This window comes from Camelina sativa, chromosome 7 (genome assembly GCF_000633955.1).
Source record: "Camelina sativa cultivar DH55 chromosome 7, Cs, whole genome shotgun sequence".
In the NCBI taxonomy this organism is placed as follows: Eukaryota; Viridiplantae; Streptophyta; class Magnoliopsida; order Brassicales; family Brassicaceae; genus Camelina; species Camelina sativa.
In genome coordinates, this window is record NC_025691.1 from 800,328 (window position 1) to 819,602 (window position 19,275).

General features: G+C 35.3%; 5 protein-coding genes across 5 annotated transcripts in view; 1 reads left to right on the forward strand and 4 right to left on the reverse strand.

Moving 5' to 3' along the window:
- LOC104704144 lies at positions 2,514–4,046 on the reverse strand. The gene is made up of 2 exons (XM_010420275.1): positions 3,272–4,046; positions 2,514–3,214 (listed from the first exon to the last, which is right to left on the reverse strand). The coding sequence occupies exons 1-2, from the start codon at positions 4,044–4,046 to the stop codon at positions 2,514–2,516; spliced, it is 1,476 nt and encodes a 491-aa protein (XP_010418577.1).
- LOC104699682 (serine/threonine-protein kinase ATG1a-like) lies at positions 8,413–11,955 on the forward strand. Its single transcript, XM_010415022.2, has 13 exons — positions 8,413–8,891; positions 8,975–9,092; positions 9,207–9,265; positions 9,359–9,423; positions 9,539–9,632; positions 9,730–9,810; positions 9,895–10,006; positions 10,101–10,155; positions 10,256–10,482; positions 10,570–10,886; positions 10,963–11,224; positions 11,309–11,379; positions 11,575–11,955. Exons 1-13 carry the CDS (start codon positions 8,658–8,660, stop codon positions 11,761–11,763), a joined length of 1,884 nt encoding a protein of 627 aa, XP_010413324.1. The 5' UTR covers positions 8,413–8,657; the 3' UTR covers positions 11,764–11,955.
- LOC104699683 (transcription factor bHLH67-like) lies at positions 12,929–15,061 on the reverse strand. Its single transcript, XM_010415023.2, has 4 exons — positions 14,677–15,061; positions 13,763–14,344; positions 13,325–13,681; positions 12,929–13,230 (listed from the first exon to the last, which is right to left on the reverse strand). The coding sequence occupies exons 1-4, from the start codon at positions 14,707–14,709 to the stop codon at positions 13,150–13,152; spliced, it is 1,053 nt and encodes a 350-aa protein (XP_010413325.1). The 5' UTR covers positions 14,710–15,061; the 3' UTR covers positions 12,929–13,149.
- On the reverse strand, positions 15,935–17,032 carry LOC104699684 (metal tolerance protein A1). Its single transcript, XM_019227317.1, has one exon. It carries the CDS (start codon positions 17,030–17,032, stop codon positions 16,004–16,006), a length of 1,029 nt encoding a protein of 342 aa, XP_019082862.1. The 3' UTR covers positions 15,935–16,003.
- LOC104699685 overlaps positions 18,725–19,275 on the reverse strand; it is a 2,738-nt gene continuing 2,187 nt past the window's right edge. Inside the window, exon 2 of the mRNA XM_010415025.2 lies at positions 18,725–19,266. Within this exon, the coding sequence (XP_010413327.1) occupies positions 18,929–19,258 (330 nt within the window). The 5' untranslated portion in view covers positions 19,259–19,266 and the 3' untranslated portion in view covers positions 18,725–18,928. The remainder of the gene's footprint in view (positions 19,267–19,275) is intronic.

Genomic DNA, 19,275 nt, shown 5'->3' on the forward strand with positions numbered 1-19,275 from the left:
GTAAGGCTTTTTTTTTTGTTGCTTTGGGATGGGTTGCCTCAATCTGCTTTTACAAAGGACAAGATGACATGTCGTTTTATAGTTTTGGTTTTTACTGTTGACTTTTTATTTGTTTGCCCTCATATTTAAAAAAACCAAATATTCACAGTCACATCTATTTTAACTGCAAACAAATAAGTGAAAAAAAAATCTCATTTGTAAACCAGTAGGGTAGGATATATCTAGTGGTTTGTTAGAGCGAACAGAGGATTTGCCACATGAATCCAAGTCAGGAATCGAATTCATATTTACCAAATAAACTGTTTAATTTTAGGTTAATTGCAGATACCTAGAATGGTAAAAAAATCATGTATACATGTGTATAGTAAGTAGTTGACAAAAAAATGTACGTTCGTTCTTATAACTGTATATGCATTATACTATGTAATGATATACAATGGCTCTCAAGTTTGAACCTAACAAGTTTACTATAAGAGAAAAGTTAGGACCTGACGACTTAAACTCATACCCATCTCTTTTGGGAACCATGATTACAATTACGGACCTAGCTAGATTCCGTTTTTATTTATTTATTTTAAATTTCTTTCTATATATTTGTTGTGCCTAATAGATAAGGTCTAAGTATTACGGAGAATTGTCTTCTGTCTCCTCGAACTTTTAAAACTAGATGAAAGCGATTCATCACCATTCGCGATTGTGAAATGGTGGGCTAATTTCTTCTTTTCTTTTTTGTCCCCAGTTACTATGAATTTCTCATGCCTTTAGTTTCACTAGCAATTTCGTTATTGTTAATTATAGTATTATTGCCTTACTTTTATGAAATGTTTGAGTTTATATTATCATGAAGCTGAAAACTGAAGAAATATAATTTACATAAAGAAAAAAAAAGCATACAAAAGGAATACACATTAACATAAAGATTTACACGTTACACGTTAACATAAATCATGCTATAATCTTTATTTATCATATCACGTGAAATATAAAAAATTACAGTGTAGTTCTCGTGGCCCGACCAGATTATCTAGAGTTATAGGGATGAAAAATTATAAAAAAATTACAGTGTAGTATAGATCTTTTGTTATAATATTTTTCAAAATCAAACGAAAACCGATACAAATTTAGTTTTGTGTACAGCTCATTATTTAGACCGACATCACGTAACCATTACTACATAATACAGATATTGCTCTATAACAAGACACGTGGTATACACTGACGCCTTCAAATAAAAACTGTAAACTTGTTAAAGTTTCACGTAAATTCATGTTAAATCTTATCGTCATTTACGTACCTCTGGTGAGTGGTCCTGAGAGAGAGACAAAGCATCATTCATGTCTCTATGGCTAATTTCGGCTTAATTAAGGGAGAACAATCAATTTAAGTAAGTCTAAATTAAGGCTTGATTTAAACAAAGGTTAAATGTTTTCTTTTAAAAAATATTGAAGAGTAGGTGAAATTCATGAAAGAACATTGATCAATGTGGTCCAAACTCTCATCTTACATTACATAATTGAGTGGTCACAAAAGTTTCAGGCGATAACCTGTTCTTTTTTAGGTTTGATGGTTCTTCATTAGAGAGACTTAAAGTATATATATCACCAATATACATATTAATTTATAATATATATATATATATATATACTAGTTTGGAATTTCATGACATATGAACTCCCCAAAATTAGATTTTATTATTTCACAACAATTGATCGGTCCAAATATTACTCTATCTGGCTGGCCAGTGGGATTTCTTTTAGTGTTTCTCTGCAAATTAATAATGACGAATAAAACAAAATTATTCTAAATTCTGAAAACGGTGAAAAATATATATATATATATATGATTAATGTTAAAATTTAGGAAGAGGACGTCGTAGCGTCGCCCTTTTCAAAGCATATACCCTTGTAGCCACGGGACCTATCTATATTGTATATTTATATTATATTCTATAAATCATCCTTTTCATTCTAGTTTTGAATTTGAAATTGCACCCTCATATGCAAAAACACTTTGCCACATAGATAGATACACTATGATGCGGGCTTATCATTTATGGAGAAGACGATATCTTAATAAACAATATATATCATAATGCAAAGTAGGAATTAGAGAATCCGCTTTAGTAGAAAATAGATTGTACAGAGTACAATAGCTTCGAGTACATGAAGATAGAGCTTGCCAAAAAAAACAAAAAAAAACAGATTCTATCTTAGAGAAGAACAGTGACCAAAACCATATTTAAGCAAAGGTCAGCCAATTACGTAAGAGTGTTTTGAAGTTTTTCCTATGACTCTTGCCCAGTATAGCGTCTCTGATCTGTCTGTCCAGCGCCTTAAAGAGTATATGCGGTGGAGTTGTGATGTTGTTGTGTAGCCGATTGTTCCTCTCTATCCAGATGGTGTATATCACTGCTTGTGATACTAGCTTGCAAATGGTTTGCGTAGAGGTAGCATTAGAAGCATCCAACCAAGAGATGAATGCGTCCCAGGTATGAAAAACGAAAGGATTGTATCTTAGTCACCTTGTCGTCTGCAGCCAACCTCTTCACTGAATGCACAATTCAGAAAGATATGATCTCGAGTTTCAGGGTAGAGTCCGCAATTGCAGCAAGCAGGATCAATTTGCATACCCCAAGTTGCAAGCCTAGATCGTGTGGGAAGGCGATTTAGGAGTGTGAGCCACATCATGAACACATGTCTTGGACCAGCACCCTTGTACCATACATGCTTTATCCAAGTTTGCGGGTCTTGTCTCTCCCTTAAGGCTTCCCATGTTTTCTTTGTGCTGAAAGTGTTTGAATCTTCCCCATTTGTACTCCAAAGGAAAATGTCCTGATCAGAGGACTGGGATGGTGGTTGAATAGTTGTGAGAAGGATGTGAAGTTGTTCGACTTGTGGTGATCTTGCTGGATGCAGGAGCCAACCATTTGAGGAACAAACTCGAGCCACACTACTCTGCAGAGGGATTCCTGTAAGGGCGGGGCCCGAGGGACCCAGAAAGTGAATGAGTTGACCTAAGGGGGTCCACTTATCAAACCAGAAGCTCACCAATTCACCATTACCCACATCACACTTGATGACAAGATTGGTAAGAGGTCGGAGATGCAACAGAGCTTTCCATGTCCAAGAGTGGTGTTTCTTCTCATCAATTGTCCAGAAGACTTCGTCTTTTATTTTGTTATTTCTCATCCATTTTGCCCATAAGGAGTCATCCTCTGAGAAGATTCACCAAATAAGCTTCAAACAAAGAGTCTTGTTCCAGGTGGATAAACGTCTAAATCCCAATCCCCCTTCTTCTTTGGGCAGACACAATGTTTTCCAAGCCACTTCTGCGTGTGCTGGATTTGTTATATCCCCTGACCACAAAAACCTGGCACAAAGTTGCTCAATATTCTGCAAACATCCCTTTGGTAGTATAAAAGCAGAAGCCCAGAAGTTGATGGAACCATATATTACAGAAGTGATTACCTCCTTTCTTCCTGCGTAAGAGAGAGCTCGAGCAGACCAATTAGAGAATCTTGTTGTTAACTTGTCTATTAGAGGTTTGTACTCTGCAATCCTGAGCTTTCTATGCATGAGAGGGAGACCCAGGTATCGTATGGGTAATGAACCTATCTTGAAACCGAAAGAGACAATCCTATCGGTTTCAAGTTGGTTCACTCCCGCAGTGAACAATTCAGTCTTGTCTTTGTTGATGTGAAGACCCGACATCTCAGAGAACTCGTCAAGGACCTTGGCGATATTGTCAAGAGAACCGCTTCGCCCATCAAAGAAGACCATAATATCATCAGCAAAAGCTAAATGTGTTACCTGAGGATTCTCTGCTTCTGGGTGGTGTCCAATGTACCCTCTGTTATACCTTTGATTTAGCATTTGAGAGAGAACCTCCATGGCCAAAGTAAATAGATAAGGCGATATAGAATCCCCCTGTCTTAATCCTTTAGCTCCCTTAAAGTAACCACAGGATTCACCATTGATTGAGACTGAGAAACTTGGTGTTGTGATGCATTCCTTGATCAGCTTGATGAAATGAGGAGGAAACTCCATGACCCTTAAAACATTAATAATGAAATCTCAATGTACCGAATCAAATGCCTTCTTTAAATCCACCTTTAGCATGCCCTTTGGTGAAACGTTTTTGTGGTTATAACCCTGAATTAGCTCTATAACCAGCAACACATTCTCCACCAGTAGACGACCCGGGATGAAAGCTGATTACGTATTTGCAATAAGATTTGGCAAAACGCTTTTAAGTCTGTTTGCCAGAAGTTTTGAAACAACCTTATAGATTGTGTTGCAGCATGCAATGGGACAGAAATCAGCCCTTTTGAAGCATTGGGTGTCTTTGGAATGTGCGTCAGCAGCGTAGAGTTCCATATCATACCTGAATTATTCTCTTGTAGTTTAATACATTCGTTTCGTATGAGAAAACAATTAACGAAGTATATACGATGCTATGCTTTAGAAGGATGGAGTGTTTTTCCACTTGTAAAAAAAAATAAAAAAAATCGACGTGATATTCAACCCAAAAACTATTGTCAACTCAGAAATATCTGAAATCGTGCGGTTTAATTAAGATGGAGAGTGTTGTTGAACAAAAAAAGAAGAAGATGGATATAGTAATGGTGGAGGTATGAGTATGTGTGGAGATATGTGAGCTAGGGGTATTAAAAGAAGAGTTTAGGGTAAGGACCACTACTTAACAATAGAGTAACCCAATTAGCTTTGTATTGCACTTAAGACTCTTTTTAATGTCTACTTGCTCTTTTTATATATTACCTTCATCCACCTACACCATTACTACTAACTAGTTTATTTTTATCCCACTAGTGTTTCTCCCTCATTTCAAAATTTATATTATAAGAAGTCTTTTATTGATCTTCTATAGTGTCTACATGTTTGTAAATCGAAGGAAGATAAGAAAGAACTAGCTAATAAATTAGGATTCGTACCAAGAAAGGAATAATTTTCGAAGATACTGATCTCTAACTTTCTCTATACGTATACTATCATCGGTGATTACAATTTGTTTTTGAACGATTGAATTGTGCATGTGGGGGATTCATCATAGTCCCATACATGCATTATGTTGAAGGTAAATGAATTAGGGTTTCTCATTTTATTTTATTTTAAGTAATCACATGTATAGCTAGCTGGTGTTGGATTTTTTGGACCGAAGCTACATGTATGTACATCCGTGTTAATCAAATCTAGTATCATATGTTATATATACCGCGACCATATTATGGGAGAGGGAAAGCAAAAGCAAAATAACAAAATCTTTTGATTGTATATGGATACGATAAGTCGCGATCAAAGAGGGTAGTGGTGAAATAAAATTTAAAAAGGCGGACCATTTTTATTTAATAGTAATAGTAATTACAAAATGGAGGATGGATGGTGCGATAATGGCGACAACATTTTCCAACTGTCATTTGCCCCCCCCAGGGTCTAGGACTNCCCCCCCCCCAGGGGGGCAAATGACAGTTGGCTAGGGATAGAGCCAACCCTTTCGTCTATTTATTAAGTTAAATAGATAACTTAAATTAATTAATTTTAAACATTACTTTTTTATATATATAGCATGGGTCTATTGGAAAGTTTGTATATCGATTATAAATCTTACCTTTGGTATCTAATTCCGAATTGCTTTTATTCTGATAGCCAAGGCTTTATACGTTTTGAACAATTATTATATCATTTCAGTGATGACCGTCAAGAATATTGTATATCTGAGAACACATCGACTAACCTAGTTAATTTTTATATGTTGGAATCTTATATATTGAAAAGAACATATATAACCCAATGAATAAGACTATTATAGTTTTCGTTTATAATCAGCTAATTCCAAATGGGATATACAGTTAGAATGATCTGTTAGATCCAACCAGATATTTAATTAGTGAAACTATTCGTTTCGATATGAACAAGTGCAAACTCTATTATTAGATGGAAATAAAAAACCTTTAATTATACCAATTTAAGACATGTATTTAACAATAACAAAAGGAACATTTTTTCCATCTCTCAAACTTAACGGTTCGCACACACGCGATGACTATTTATGCATAAATTTATTTTAAAAAGTACATTTGGTGGTAGGGTGTTATTAAGTGATATGGCCTTAGAATGAAATATAAGAAGAAAAAAAAAGATGGAATTAGAAATATATATATATATATATATATATATATATATGTAGATGCAAAATATATGAAGGTGGGTTAAGGTTTGTATGAAAAATTGGATATGTCTTTATTATTATTTTTGGTTATATATGTACATCAAATTATTTTTAGCATTATATAAAAACATATATATATATATATATAACACGTGTTATGATCTTCACATCTACTGTTAAGAGTCTTACATATACATACACTCCTTTTGATATACTCTGCAATAACTGCAAAAGTCAGCTGCTCATGATCCCCCATCATCTAGCTAGCTATTTATACACATAACACATTCATGCATTATTGACTGCTTCCATAGTTAACCACACTTACATGCACATGTCATATAACATATAAGGGATGTCAATATGTAGCGTAGAGTTGGATCGGGACAAAATTCGCATTATTTTCAAGACATTATTACTTCAATTACAAGCGCCTTTGTTTGTTTGCTAAAACCAAGTCATTGCAGTTTACCATGTTATTGATCGTAAATAAAACACATTTTGTTCGAAAATTGTCATTAGAGTTAAGAAGTGACCTAACATACACACATTGATTGTCAACATTGGTTTCAAGTTGGAAATTCATGAATCTACTAAACACAGCTAGCTCACATCACTTGCCACTCGCAAATTCACTACTACAAATATTCATTTGACCATAGATTATTGTAATCTTTCTGGGATATTAGTTAATATAAAAGTTTTGATATGAAAGATTAGGGGACATATGAAAGATTATAACGAAGAGGAAGGTGAAGGTGGTCCAACCAAATAAAGACGATAGATAAAGATCAAAGAGAGACTCCATTGTCCCCCTTCACAAATCTGATATATCTTTGTTTCTCAAAGTTTAGTCGCTTTCCCTTCTTCCACCAACACAACACTGCAAATTTTATTTCTTTATTAGCCTTTCCATTCACTTAATTATTATTATTTCTCTTAAGCGTAATTAGGAATTTAGGATCCTGACGAGGATCTCTTACACCCCACATTTTGGTACATTCAACTTAAAAACAAAAAGAGATTGTTTCACTGGCCCAATTAATATGGGTATACATAAAGCCCATTAGATTGTTACGTAAATGTCACCGTTTGGAAGCGATGTTAGTCTCGCTCTCTTCTTCTACGGCGGGTTAATATATAATATAACTCTACTCTGGTTTCCAAACAGTGTGAGCCTAATGGGCTTTTCTTGTGGTTGGGTTACGTGCCCAGTAGCACACGTTAACGTGATAATTGTTATTTTAATGACAAATTAGAGCTGGCCCCATTGACATTGATTGTGCCAGGTCAAAGGTGATGTGGCATATGCAAGCATTTGTTTAATTATCAGTTTTGTCAGATTATCACCGTACCATACCAAAGATCATCTTGAAATAGTCATTAGCGATAACTATTCATTTAAATAATTTCCATAGCATATCCTTAAAAATTATAAATATCATATTATACGTCACTCAAGATCATGAATCAATCTTAGTTATATAATTGGTTACATCTATGACTACGTTTTTTTTTTATTTTGATATCGAAACAACGTTTATATGTAAAAAACATGTCGACAAATATCAATCCGGTGGCTTCCATGGTGACACAACGTGGTATACATACATTAATAATACATATATGTCGACTCTACTCTACATTGTTACTACATTTTTTTGACAATACTGATATAAGTATAATCCGTTTTTTTATAACAAAAAAATCATTATATAGAACGACTTCACTGATGCAAAGATAAAGATTATCATGGACTCTGATGACACATTCATAGAATATTGAAATGTTCTAAAGAGATATTCATAGAATCTAACAAAAAAAAAAGCATGTTCATATAAATGATCAAAACTAACAAAAATTAGTCACAAAAAAGAACCATATTTTGAGATATTTTGTTGAAACTAAAAGTAACTAACTTATAGATTATTTATAGAAATTTTGTTAGAAAAGCTATAGTTTTGCTAGATTTCATAATATTAAAATTTTGATAACAAAATTTATAAGGTAAGACTTAAAATATGGTTATATTAAAAACAAAAAAAAAGGGTAATATTCTGAGATATTTCCTACGTATTGTTTTTCTTTGTGGAATTTTGGTATTCAAGACGTCAATTTCAAAAGGTTTCTTCTGGACTACAAGTTAGAAACTCTTTCGCTCATAAGCTAAATCCAAATCTAAATCTTCTCTATACACACAAACACATAAAAAAAAGTAACAAAAAAAAAAAAAATTGATTGCTTTACTGTATATAAAAAAAATTTCACATCGTCTCTCTCTCTCTCTCTCTCTCTCTCGTTAAACAAAAACAGTTCCACTGTTCTTTAATCCGGAAAAAAAAAAAAAAGTTTCGATTTTTCTCTGTTTTTTTGTTCTGGCGACTGTTTGGTTCTGAGAGGTTTAGTAGTAATAGAAACAATGGAGGTTGATTCAAGTAAGGATCCGGAAGTCTAACGGGTCAAAACCTGGGATGGAGTCGTCGGCGCGACTTGTGGGTGACTACGAACTTGGCCCGAGAATTGGGTCTGGTTCGTTCGCTGTGGTGTGGTTAGCGAAGCATCGATCGTCTGGTTTAGAAGTCGCCGTCAAAGAGATTGATAAGAAACTTCTTAGCCCTAAAGTTAGAGATAACCTTCTTAAAGAGATTTCGATCCTTAGCACCATCGATCATCCTAATATCATCCGTTTCTACGAAGCTATCGAGGTTTTGAATCCTTTTTTTTCTTCTTGATCTCTCTTTTAGTGTTTAAGACTGATTTGTAATTTGGGAATTTTTTTTTTGTTTAGACTGGAGATAGGATTTTTCTTGTGTTGGAGTACTGTAGTGGAGGTGATCTTGCTGGTTACATCAATCGCCATGGGAAAGTACCTGAAGCTGTTGCTAAACATTTTATGAGGCAATTGGGTAATACAAACAAGCCAAAAGTTATCTGCTTTTTTTTTCATGTTTGTGTAATTTGGAATTTTTTTGTTTGTTGATGTTTGAATCTCTGTTTCTTGTGTTGTGTATTATATATAGCTTTAGGGTTACAAGTACTTCAAGAGAAGCATTTTATTCACCGTGATTTAAAGCCTCAGGTAAAACTTATAAACTCTCTTATATCGTAGTTTGGTGATTGCATTTGTAAAAAACAGAGTAATTTAGTTATTGTGTTCTGTGTTCTTCTTCAGAATTTACTTTTATCTTCCAAGGAAGTAACTCCACTGCTAAAGATAGGAGATTTTGGTTTTGCAAGGTAAGATTAGATCTCATATCTCAAAAAAATATAAGGTTTGCTTTTCATGGAAAAAGGTGTTAGTTTGGTGATATATCATCCACCATTTTGGTATGTTATTTTTTGATTTTGGTAGGTCTTTAACACCAGAGAGCATGGCTGAGACATTTTGTGGTTCTCCATTGTATATGGCTCCAGAAATTATCCGGAACCAAAAGTATGATGCTAAGGTAAGGAAAGTGAACACAAGTTTGAGAAAAGGTTTTATTACCTTTCAATTTTTTTTTTGTTTCTTCTCATTATTTTCTTGTGTCATGGATGTTTCAGGCTGATCTATGGAGTGCCGGTGCAATTTTGTTTCAACTTGTTACTGGGAAACCGCCTTTTGATGGAAATAATCACATCCAGGTTTGTTAGCCTAAATCGATTGAATTGTCTCGTAATGTGAACTTATACTGACCTTCACTATGCTTTGGTGTCTGATCTCTACAGCTTTTTCATAATATTGTGAGAGACACCGAGTTGAAATTTCCTAAAGATGCTTTAAATGAGATTCATCCAGATTGTGTTGATCTGTGCAGAAGCCTTCTCCGCCGAAACCCAAGTATGGTTATAGGATTCTCTTTTTGTCTACTTTTTTGTATCAGTCAAGTCACAACTCAAAATTTTCATTGCAAAATCTGGTCTTTTGACTGCAGTTGAACGCTTGACATTCCGAGAGTTCTTTACTCACATGTTCCTTCGAGAGCTAAGGTAATGTCTGGAAACTTTGACCACCAAACCACGCGCAACCTTCATTTATCAAAAAGCTTTAAACTTTCTCTGCTTAATCTGTCATACCAAATGTTGTTAGACAAGTGCCGGATGTTGAGCGTTCTGATACTACTACCTCTACGGGGAAATCATCTTTGCCCTCCGCACAACCGATTAGTACAAACCGTTTCAAATCAAGTGCAGAGAATGTATACAGACATGGGATTTCCTCTAGTGCCTCAAATTCTCAAATTTCAATGCCACATCTCTCTTTTGAGAAGACTAGAAAAGACACTGAAGGACAAAGCTCATCAAACCAATTTGGAGGTTTGTTATTCGCATGTTTTGTCTGATCTTTGTTGCTTTCTACAAGTTCATATCACTCATAAACTCTTGCTTTCGTCTTTCGTGCAGTTGTAGACTCACTTGAGCTCATAGAGAGAGAGTATGTTCTTGTAAACCGTCCTTCTGCCTCTCTGGAAGGTTCATCAGATTGTTTTGACACATCTTTGCAAGATTCCGGGTTACCTAATTTTTTACCCAGGAATGAAAAAGTTTCATCGAGTTCACTTGAAGCACAGATACCATTATCGGATGTGTCTGTTCCACGACCAGCAAGCGGATCATATCTGTTAACAGAAGTTCAACGCTTAACAATTGTCCATCCTCCAACTAAGCTCCAAGTTTTGCATCAGTATGCACAAGTACTTACAGAATTAGCTCGCGAGATGGTAACTAGAACTTCTTAATTCTCGTGTCTTAAATGATTTAACATTATTAGAGCTTCTATAACACCGTTGCATACAGGGCAACACAGGACAGGTAAAGGAATCTTTTGCTGTTACTCTCGTCATTTTAGCTGTCTGGAGAAAAGCCTTAGAGATATGCGATTCTTGGATGTTATCCGTTGGAGGAGAGAATAGAGTGAACCCTGATCCAACCACAGCTCCTGAGACTTCAATTCCAGATTTAAATTCACCTGCACCAGCTAAAACTTGGGTGACACAAGAGTTCGTTACAGCGTTTAACCAAGCCGAGAATACATCAACTCAACTAAACGAAACAAGTGGTTAGTACCTAACCATTAACCAAGCGATTCTCTGTTATGCTGTTTTTGCAATTACTTGAAGGCATCTCCTTCGCTTCATTGCAGCTGCCACTCATATGCCTGACGCCATGGAAACAATATACGAGAGGGCGCTAGCATACGGCAAGAGTGGTGGGGTAAGTATTAAAGATGAACATTTAGTTCTGAAGTCCGAAACTTCTGTGAAAAATTACTCCTTTTTGACTTTAAAAACCATTGTGTTCTAAAGTGTGAAACTTTTTGTGAAAAGCTTCCACGTTTTATCTACCCATTTGTCCCAAAAAGTCTGAACTGATACTTGGTGTGTTGATTTATTTTGGTTTGTATTTCAGGCTGAAGAGTATTTGAGTAACAAAGAAAGTGCAGCAACATTATACAAGAAAGCAATTCTTCTACTCTCCTTTATAATCGAGGAAGCAGTGACCCTATCTCTAAACCCTCCTTTCTCATTAACCCCTGACGACAAGAAGAGGATTCTCTACTACATCTCTAACTTGCAGCATCGTCGGTCGCATCTTTAGCGAAAATCGGCGGCGGGCATTTGTACATAACAAAACTTTGGTGGCTCTGGCTTGAGTCAACAAATCTTATAACAATTTGGGTTCCTTTGTTTTCCCTTGAAAATTTCAAAACGGTTACTACTCTATATTTGATGATGCTGTGACCAAAAAGTATTTGCCTCCTCCATTGTATAGTGCCAAATATCAATAATACAGCTTAAAGTACCCAAAAAAAATAAATGCAAACTTGTTGGTGCCAAGACTAGAGTGCCAATTCTGTTTCTACTTTGATGCGTTCGTTTAAGCCTAACTGAATGTCATATAAGTATATAAATGTTTTAAAACATTAAAATTTTTATTAAACTTGATTTATAATTGAAAATCATTAAAAGATACAAAAATAATTATTTAAAAAAAATAAAAAACAAATAAATTTCATATTAAAATACTTATTACTTTATGCTTTTGGCTTTTCACCCAAAATTTTATCAAGTAATGTTATAAATGACAAAACATATGTTTTAGATTGTTGATTTTATCCGCTAAATCATACACACTCAGTAAGATCCTCACATTGAATTACAAGACCAAGGTAATTTAATTATGACAGAGAGCTGAGAAGAGTCATTGGTGATTTGTTTTAATATTTTCTCAAATAATCTTATTTTTTTAAACTTCTGATGAAATGTTATATTTATTTAGATTTTTTTAATTATGTACCAATAACTTTAAATCATTTTTTCCCGGTTTTTGTTAATTGGAATCTTATTTATTTGTAATTGTTTATTTTCTAATCTCCTCTTGTTTATACTATATTTTCTCTCATCTTTAATGGGTATAATGTTTAGGTTGAAGATATAAGAAAAAAAATATTTTAGTATTTCTGATTTGTTTTTTTGTTTAAAAAAAAAATTACAACTGCAATCATGCAAACACTTGTGGAAAGTAACTTTTAAAATTCACTCGTTTCGAGCGGTTGAGAGCGATTAGAAGTAGGAGGCAGCGTTTGCGGGAGAACCATTCAATGGCGACCCATTATTAGTAGTATTCTTGGCTCGTAAGGCTATAGAGACTATAGGACACTGTTAATTATTGACAACGATCGTATCAAGTCAACCCTTAAAATAGAGACAAAAGTCAAAACCATAATTGATGAAATTAAATTATCATATAATAAGGTCAAGCATTTAAAGAAGAAAAAAATAGGACCCCAAACTCATCACAAAATCATGATCGAACAGTCCAAGTAATATGCGGCCAACACAGAATTTAATTCCGTCAGTCAGAAAACGAAAGAACGAAAAAAAAACCCAACTTTTTATTCTTTTTTAAATGATTAAAAAAAAAAGATACTACAATTTTGTTAGCTGCTTTTATTTTCTTTTTTTGGAATTTTATGTGTTTTAATCAAATCGTCGGAATATCGAATATCTGATGCACCGCCGCCGTAATCTCGTCGGCCGATTCTAACTCGCAGTCATCCTCCATCTGTTCCAACAAAACCAAAAAGATTGAATTTTTCTTATCAAAGATGGGATTTTTCAATTTGGGTTAATCAAAGTAAATAAAAAGAAATGGTTACCTTGAGTTGGAAGGAATAAGAAACAGAGGAGTGAGACGAAGGTGCGATATTGAGATGAAGAACAGTGAGTCTAAGCTGCTCGAGTGAAACGATTCCTTTGAGAAGTTGTCCTTGTTTCTTCAGACATTCAACTTTTAGGCTTACGTGGTTTTGTATCACTGTAGCTTCGATTTTGGGGATGCAACTTTGATCTTCTCGAGTCGTCCACAACTCGTTCGACGAATAGCCTGAGAGACGATTACTCGCGTTTCCCTCGCTGCTTTGTTGCCTTCTCTTTTGCGTTTCAAGAGATTGTATGATTTGCTCGAGGACCTTCACGTAGTTTATAGCTCCTCCTACTATAGACGCTTGGTCTCCCTGCAAGTACAAATCTTTTGATTAGGTTTTTGACGATTAAAGGTTGAAACTTTTTTAGGTATTTTTGTTTGTTTTATGTACTCGTTGGATGTAGGAAAGTGGGAGAAGGCCACGGAGGGAGCTGATATGTTCGTTCATCTGACGCCGTCGCTTTCGTTCAACAGCAATGTGGTTTATTCTTTGATGCTCAATCTCTTCAATGTTTTTACTTGGTTTGGTCTTCTTCCTCCTCTTTCTCTTTTCTCGAGTCATTTCTTGTGGGAGCAAGTTGTTGGTTTTGCGCTTTCGTCTTGGATTTGCAGTGAGTGGTGATGATGTAGAAGAAGGGAGTGTCATGTTTGCTTGGCTTAAGAAAAGTTCTTGGCTTGACAAAGCTTGATTGGTTCCTTCCATGGATGATGCTGAACTAGGGAAGCGAACGGGTGAATGAAACTCTGGATAGCGTTCGAGTTCCCAAGGCTCTTTGACGGTTTGAAGAGACAATAGCGTTAGAAAGTTTGGCTCTTTGATTGTAAAAAACGATGAGGGGTCTTCACTTTGCAGCATCTGTAGGAATGGAACTGTATCTTGTAAGCTTTCTTCCTCTTCTTTAATGGCAAAGCTTTGAGCCTCTGCAAATCCTTGAGCTTGTAGGCTACTCACATCCCCTTTTCGATCCGAAAACTGCAAGAAACACCGGGGGAATGAGGCGCGCATATGTATGAAAAAGAAGTGTAATTTAGCTCTACTGTGGGTTTGTTTGAGCCTTGGTGTGGGTTAGGACAGTGATAAAGAAAAGTAGAAGGGAAAATGGAATGTTTTCAAAGAGAGGGGAAACAAAAATGATTGCAGAATTGTTAACAAACAACAAAAAGCATTAAATGCAGTATCTGGACTAAGTTGGAATGAGTAAATGCAAGTCCATGTCTCTGAGTATAGAAAAAATGATTCAAGGGAAGAGAGGAGATTGAAGAAAGAGAGTAAAAAGCTTTCTAAATTGAGCAAAAGATACATACACAGGGGTTGATGTGTCCTTGAAACCTCTCCATTTTGAGAGCTCTTGTTTGTTATGTATTGTAATGTAATGAGCACAGGACGAACGAGTGAGTGATAATAAATGCTAAGAATCACCAAAGAGGCAGAAGAGGAAATTCAGGTACTATCTTCTGATTCTGAGCTTTTCTGGAATTGTAACTGTTAGCTTTATATAGAACAGTGAGTCCTTTAGTAAGCTATTGAATAGAGTGGAAACAGAGGAGCTGTAAAAAAAACAGAGAGGTAAGAAAATAGATGTATTTGGGGTACTGTAAGAGTTGGTGAGGCTGAGCAGAGCAAAGAAGAGATTATTGGTGGAGGCAGTTTTGTCTTGAAGTGGAGACAGACTTTGTGGGGACAATTCTAAATGACACAGAAGAAGAAGGTAAAAAGAGACATGTCATGGGTAAGAGAGCTTCCTTTGGGTTTGTGTCATCTTTCTCATGATGTCTCAATCATTCTTTCTTCACTATTCCCACAGCATATCATATATTACAGCACCACGCACCATTCCTTTTCCTTCGAGGCTCAAAAAGGCTTAACTTTATACGGAAACTATGCTGCATGCATCCATCATGTTCTAATGATTTACACCAATTAAGAGCGTTTTAATAGATGTAAAGATTTCTTATTAAGTGTGATAGTTTTGTCTTTTACTTTGCAACCAATACATACCTAATAGCTTGATTACAATATAAGGTTGACTCAAAAGATATTAAACAGTAGAAGTCTTATCTATTAAAATGCCTTGGCTGCTACGGCATTAAACAGTGTTTGTCCTATAAAATGTCCCAGTATGTCTACAATCTCACTCCAAACAGGTAAATTCATACCCGGTCTCACAAAACTTGAACAAAGAAACAAAACATTCGGCCTTTGCATACTTAACGAAGACCTTAGAAACCTTAGAAACAAATTAAAACTCCAAAGAAAGTTTGGATCATTTTTTGTCAATTGTGTACTGGATCGGATATGATTGTTAACAGTCACACACGAGCTATGGTTACTTGCTCTCAGGACAGTGATGCCCCACTCTTTTTTTTGGTAGGTTATTATATTATCAAAGATATATAAACCCTAACGATTCTGTTTCTTTTGTGGTATCTTAACACAAATCCCTAATCTCAAACAAAGTTGTCCTTTTAATTACTTTTTTTTAGACAGGACAAAAAGAAACTTATTCATAAACAAAAAAACAATGGCATATGTCACAACAATGTAATGGATAGCACACGAGAAAGCGAAAAAAGATTGAACTTCGATCATGAAAATGACAGGAAACCAGAGAAATTAACCCCTTTTGTTGTTTTAACGCTCGATTTGTATCGTGACGTGACTGATATGGAACTCTCTCCATATGTAATCGATCACTTTGTTAAGAACCGTATCATCATCAGCTTCTGGTCTAATCTTGACATTACAAGAAACCAGAGCTTTTCCAACTGTAATTGCCCAAATGTGCAGCTCATGAACACCAACCACTTCTTCGATTTGCATCAATCCCTTTTCGAGTAGCTTCGCATCGATCTCTCTCGGTGTGCTCTCCATTAAAACTTCAAGTATGCTTCGAATCATCTTAATGGTCGTCCCTAAAACAATAACCGAAAAGACTAACGTGCAGATCAAGTCAATTACTTTCCATTTAGGGTCATACCAAATCAGACCCCCTCCAATCATCACCCCAATGCTCTGGATTAAATCACCAAGAACATGAAGATAAGCCCCTTGCACATTAATGTTCCTCCCTTTCTTTGATTTCTCCAGTAATAGCTCAGCTTTTCCCCCATCACCATGACCATGACCATGACCATGACTATGACTATGACCATGCACATGAGTATGACTATGACCATGGCCATGATCATGTCCAAGCACAAAAATCATTATGATGTTTACAACTAAACCAAAAGAAGCAACAAGAACCATAAAGAAACCATCAACATCATCATTAGTCTCTTGAACGAGTCTAGTCACGGCTTCATAGACCAAAATCCCAGTGAGTAGCCAAATGAGCTGGACTGAGATAAGAGCACCCAAAATCTCAATCCTGAAGAAGCCGTAACTCTGTCGGGGATTCGCTTCCCAAGAAGAAGCCCATAAGGAGAGCATAGAGATAGCAAAAGCACCAACATCAGTGAGCAAATGAGCTGCATCTGTTAGTATAGCCAAACTATTAGCCTTAACGCCACCAACAACTTCTATGCTCATGAACAAGAGACCCAACACCGCAACGCAACAGAGCTTTCGCATCGAAGCAGCTCGTTCCTTAGCATCACTTGGAGAAGTTGAAAACCCACAAGCTGTTTCACCACATACTTTACTTCTTCTTGAATCCATCTGCAGCCAAAAAAAAATGGAACTTTAGAGCTAGAATCAATGAACTATACGCAATTCTATGGATACAGACATACAGTATATAGATTTGTTTACCTTACAACAAAGCAAGATAGTAGAAACTCAATCCAAGAGTGAGGTTTAGAGTTAGAAACATGAAGTAGATATTTAAAGGTTGGAAAAAACAGAGAAGTAAACAGGGACATGCATCCCACAACACCAGGATGCGAGCAAAACAATATTTCACATTACAACATACGAAGATTACAACATACGAAGAACAGAGAGACTAATAATTAACAATAGTTAATTAAAACCCGTGAAGTTAATGAATATGACAACTTATTGATAACAAAACAAAGAGTCAAACCCATAATCATGCGTAGAAGCATTATAAAATGCATATTTAAGTGAAGGCCCAATGTAACAATGACGAAATCCAAGCGACATCAGATTCTGATGTAGACCAATTCTTGATATCATCACATCGAGAGTGGAAAGAATCTGGAAACAAAAGCTATACTAATCTCTCTCTCTTCCCATATCGTCCACTCCACGACATTGTTTGTTTTTCCAACGAAAACTATCGAATCGCTGTACTTGTAATAAATAGTTAATTCATCTTTATCGTTTTCTTAAACAGGCCCATTTGAAAGTTATATAATGGGCTAATTACAAATGCTGGGCTGAGGAGGATGGATATACAGAAATAATAATAACTGCGGCTGCTATATATTGGCTAGGAAAATATTTTTGGTCTTTCTAGACGGTCTCTAACTTTGACTTTGACTATTTTTGAAAAATGCAAAAAAAAAAAAACGTTTACATTATTTTATGTGAACTCAACCTCTATAGAACTACAAACCAAACTTTTAATAATCAATTCTATCTAAGTAAAACCTGCTTATAGCATTAATAATGTAAACGCTTTTTTTTTGTAACACTTCGAAGTTGAGTTCACATAACCAAATTCCGAAATGAAGACTAATTATACATAGATGGGATAGTTGACGTTGGTTTTATTTACAGACTAAAAGTACAAAAACAATACTACATTTTTCCATTGGGTGATGCAACAGACAACAGTTTAATAGGATTCTTTACACCTAGGTTTTGCTTACCGGAACTGCTTTTTCGTCTAAAATTTCTTAGAGATATCGATACAAAAGCATGATAAATAAATACTCAAACTTTTAAACAAATTGTAGGTATGTAAAACTTTCAAAAAACCAGAACCGTAACATAATCATAGTTAAAATATAAAGAATTTTTTGTAAAATATAAAGAATTGACATCATCGTAATTCTATTTTACATTAGTAAAAGAAATCGATAATTTTGAAAGCGTCATATATATGTACGTAGGTGGAGTTGAGTCACACCGTAACTGTGAATGAGCAACCGTGCGTGACCAGACAGACGTAAAAAACTTAAATCCATTCTGATGGGTTGATCAGGGTCTTTTTTGAACAGATGAAATAAATATATGAAGTTGTCGACTAGATTTGAAATTTGTCTGTAAGTTTACCTTTTGAGATATTCAGATCTATGTGATGCTAAAGCGCAATCGAATTTAACTTGTCTGATAAGTGATAATTTTCGAGCATAATGAAGAATTAGTATTTTATGTAATATATAATAACTCTTCTATTCGTTAACAAAATTTTTAAAACTTGTTGAAATTTACATGTAAATCGATCTTTAAATGCATGACACAAACATACTATACCTTTTTGCTTCTCTTTTTTTTTTTCTTACTTTTCTTTAGCCTAAGTTTTGTGCATGAGATAATATGCTTTAACCAACAACAACAAGTAAACAAATATTGAAAATGATCTAGAAACGTTATCAAAGTGTCGTTTATCTAAACTTTTACAGTATAGAAGACACATATATAATATTATTCCTCAGTGATGGAACCCAATCTTCGAGACACTAAGTAATTTCCACGCCGTTCCGACGGAGCATCGTCACTGGAGCCAAGAACCCTTGCCGGAAAGCGACCTTCCAAACATTCTTTAAGAATCAAGAAACCAATCTTACCACCGTCGTTTGATTGATCACCACGACGTGCCAAATACATAAGCTCTTCCAGTTGATCTCTTCTCATCCTCACTTTAACCCGTACAGTGCTTCTACGTTGTTGCGGCGACTCCTCCACGTGTCTTCCTCTTCCTCCGTCGCCAGAAGCCGGGTGTACAGCGCAGCTTCTCCTAAGAAAATTCCCCATTTCTTGATCTTCCTTGT